Source organism: Vigna umbellata, chromosome 2 (genome assembly GCF_029865625.1).
Source record: "Vigna umbellata cultivar VRB3 chromosome 2, Vumbellata_1.0, whole genome shotgun sequence".
In the NCBI taxonomy this organism is placed as follows: domain Eukaryota; kingdom Viridiplantae; phylum Streptophyta; class Magnoliopsida; order Fabales; family Fabaceae; genus Vigna; species Vigna umbellata.
The window spans coordinates 1,058,232-1,061,309 of NC_142166.1; the positions used below are offsets into that span (position 1 = coordinate 1,058,232).

At 38.5% G+C, this 3,078-nt stretch overlaps 1 protein-coding gene across 1 annotated transcript; it reads left to right on the plus strand.

The window, feature by feature from the left end:
- The first annotated feature begins 396 nt into the window (after nt 1-396).
- LOC124822631 (uncharacterized) lies at nt 397-2,872 on the plus strand. The gene is made up of 2 exons (XM_088105671.1): nt 397-1,763; nt 2,585-2,872. Exon 1 carries the CDS (start codon nt 428-430, stop codon nt 1,733-1,735), a length of 1,308 nt encoding a protein of 435 aa, XP_087961797.1. The 5' UTR covers nt 397-427; the 3' UTR covers nt 1,736-1,763; nt 2,585-2,872.
- Nucleotides 2,873-3,078: the final 206 nt, after the last annotated feature.

A 3,078-nucleotide genomic window follows, 5' to 3' on the forward strand; every position in this document is an offset into this window, starting at 1 on the left:
TCGAATGTTTCTGTAGAAAAATAAAACTGTTAAAAATTAAGAGACGTGACAAATTAATTACATCAAATACTTGACAGGGACAATGCGTTAATTAACCCTAATTATTTTGAAAATTGGGCAATGGAAAAAAAATTGAAAGGATGGTTGGTGTCTTCTTCTTATAAAGAAAATAAGGGCAGGGTCAACATTTTGAAGTAATTGGTTAGTTATTTTAATTGCTTCTTTATAATTATTTTCATACAGCCAGCTGTCTCTATCAAATCCAAACCCGCGTGGCAACTTGGATTGCATTAGTCCTGAAACTCGAATTGAAGTTAGTTTTTAATAGATTCACATTGTTGTAAGAGATAAAATCTAAAGCAAGATAAATTAGTTGGAAAAATGGGTAAAAAAGTAAGCTATATAAAGGGTATCGCTACCTTTCCTAATGGCAACACAAAAACCCAACATGGGGTCTCCAATGGCCTCTCTCACTCTCACCACTCTTGCATTAACCTTAATCTCCCTCACCTTCTCATCTCAAACATTGGCTGACAACTACATCTACTCCTCTCCTCCACCGCCGCCAAAGCCTTACTACTACCACTCCCCTCCACCACCAAAACATTCACCTCCTCCTCCTTATTACTATCACTCTCCACCACCACCAAAGCATTCGCCTCCTCCCCCATACTACTACCATTCTCCACCACCACCAAAGCACTCTCCTCCTCCTCCCTACTACTACCACTCTCCACCTCCCCCAAAACACTCACCTCCTCCTCCTTATTACTATCATTCTCCACCTCCACCTAAACACTCTCCTCCTCCTCCCTATTACTACCACTCTCCTCCTCCACCAAAGCACTCTCCTCCTCCACCCTACTATTACCACTCTCCTCCACCACCAAAGCACTCACCTCCTCCACCCTACTACTACCACTCTCCACCACCACCAGTTTACAAGTACAAGTCCCCTCCTCCTCCATACAAGTACCCATCTCCTCCTCCTCCACCATACAAGTACCCCTCTCCACCACCCCCAGTTTACAAATACAAGTCTCCTCCTCCTCCTTACAAGTACCCATCTCCTCCACCACCTCCATACAAGTACCCATCTCCTCCCCCACCAGTATACAAATACAAGTCTCCTCCTCCTCCAGTTTACAAGTACAAGTCTCCCCCTCCTCCCTACAAATACCCATCTCCTCCACCTCCCCCATACAAATACCCTTCTCCTCCACCACCGGTTTATAAGTACAAGTCTCCACCACCACCGGTTTACAAGTACAAGTCTCCACCACCACCGGTTTACAAGTACAAGTCTCCACCACCACCGGTTTATAAATACAAGTCTCCACCACCACCGGTTTACAAGTACAAGTCTCCACCACCACCGGTTTATAAATACAAGTCTCCACCACCACCGGTTTACAAGTATAAGTCTCCACCTCCACCCTACAAGTATCCTTCTCCACCACCACCACCATACAAGTACCCATCTCCTCCACCCCCAGTCTACAAATACAAATCACCTCCACCGCCAGTTTACAAGTACAAATCACCTCCACCACCATACAAGTACCCATCTCCTCCACCGCCACCGTACAAGTACCCCTCTCCACCACCCCCAGTTTACAAATACAAATCCCCTCCACCCCCAGTTTACAAGTATAAGTCTCCTCCTCCTCCTGTTCATTCACCACCTCCACCACACTACATCTACGCATCCCCGCCTCCTCCATACCACTACTAGATAGTGCTTTTGCGTAGTGTTCCTCGTGGTAATCTTCTACACAAAACCTACATTATCGTAATAATCATGTAATATTTACGTTAAAACTCTCTTTACATGCAATCACGTGCAAGCTATTAGGGTAATGTTCGGCCTATGTTTCAGTTTACAAAGTAAACTAATAATCCGAAGTATGTGACGTTAACACTCTTTTTTGTTTCGATCGAACAATACTTTCATTTTCTTTTTAAATTTTGGTTGTTGACTATAGTAATCATGGTTCCATATTTTTAATTAAATTTTTGAGAAGTTTAAGGCAATTTCTTTGTTTATTTCAAGTTTATTAGAAACAAATTAAGCATATTCTTTTAAGCGTACTTTTATTATTCTTAAAAGATGTTAACCTTTTATCTTTTTCAAAGCTTTGATGGCGACTTACCTTTTTCAAGGGTATACCACCGCGACAGTACTACAATTTCTTACTCGAATTTAACACCGTATACAGTATCGTATACTTTTTACTTACATGTAACCTTTTGCGTATATAGTTATAAATACTCTATCAACACTTTTCATTTTTTTTCTCACACATAATATTATTAATTATATTACATACATATTTCTCTTTCTTTTTTCTTTATTTAGATATCTAAAGAGTGTTGGAGATTTTTTTTTCTTCTTCGTGTACATACATATTTTAAGGATAAAAATCCAAAACCAAAGGGGAAAAAAAGTATATTAATAATCTAAATAACAACCGTTTTGCCTGCATTAGTATACGAGGGAGAAGTATTTCTTGACATTATTGAAGGAATAACCAGTGAAAGGGACTGTAGACTATTATGCTAACCATGTGCATGTACTTTGTAGGTTATTTATGAAGAATATGTGCCAATAAAGAACGTTGTTGATAGAAAGAAGATGCATTTTGCATTCCCACAAGGAAAACAACGGAAGCAAAGTTTCCGAGCGTTTTGTCTCATAAGAAGAAAGACGTGTGTCAATCCTTTTCTTTTTCGTTTGTATTGTTCATCCATTATTATTGTATTTTTATACAGTTGTAAGGCACTTCTTTGCTTTCTCTAATTGAACATCACATGAATGCATTTTGGTTGTGAAGCAAACTTAATAATAAATAAAAAAGAATGCTTTCTCTCTTGCCCTTTGTATATTTTCTAGATCAATTCTACAATTAATATATTTTTAGAGTCTTTTCAATAATACTAATTTCATTTACACAGATAATAAAATGGTAGTTTATATTTAGTCCGACTTCTTATGTACTAATAATTGTGGTTTTATTATTAGATTAAATGAAGTCTTCGAAATTTAATGTTTAGAATCTTCTCTTTTAGTCACGTTTA

Bases quoted from the DNA above. Each gene is read 5' to 3' on its own strand.
- LOC124822631 (XM_088105671.1), top strand. From the start codon at position 428: ATGGCAACACAAAAACCCAACATGGGGTCTCCAATGGCCTCTCTCACT.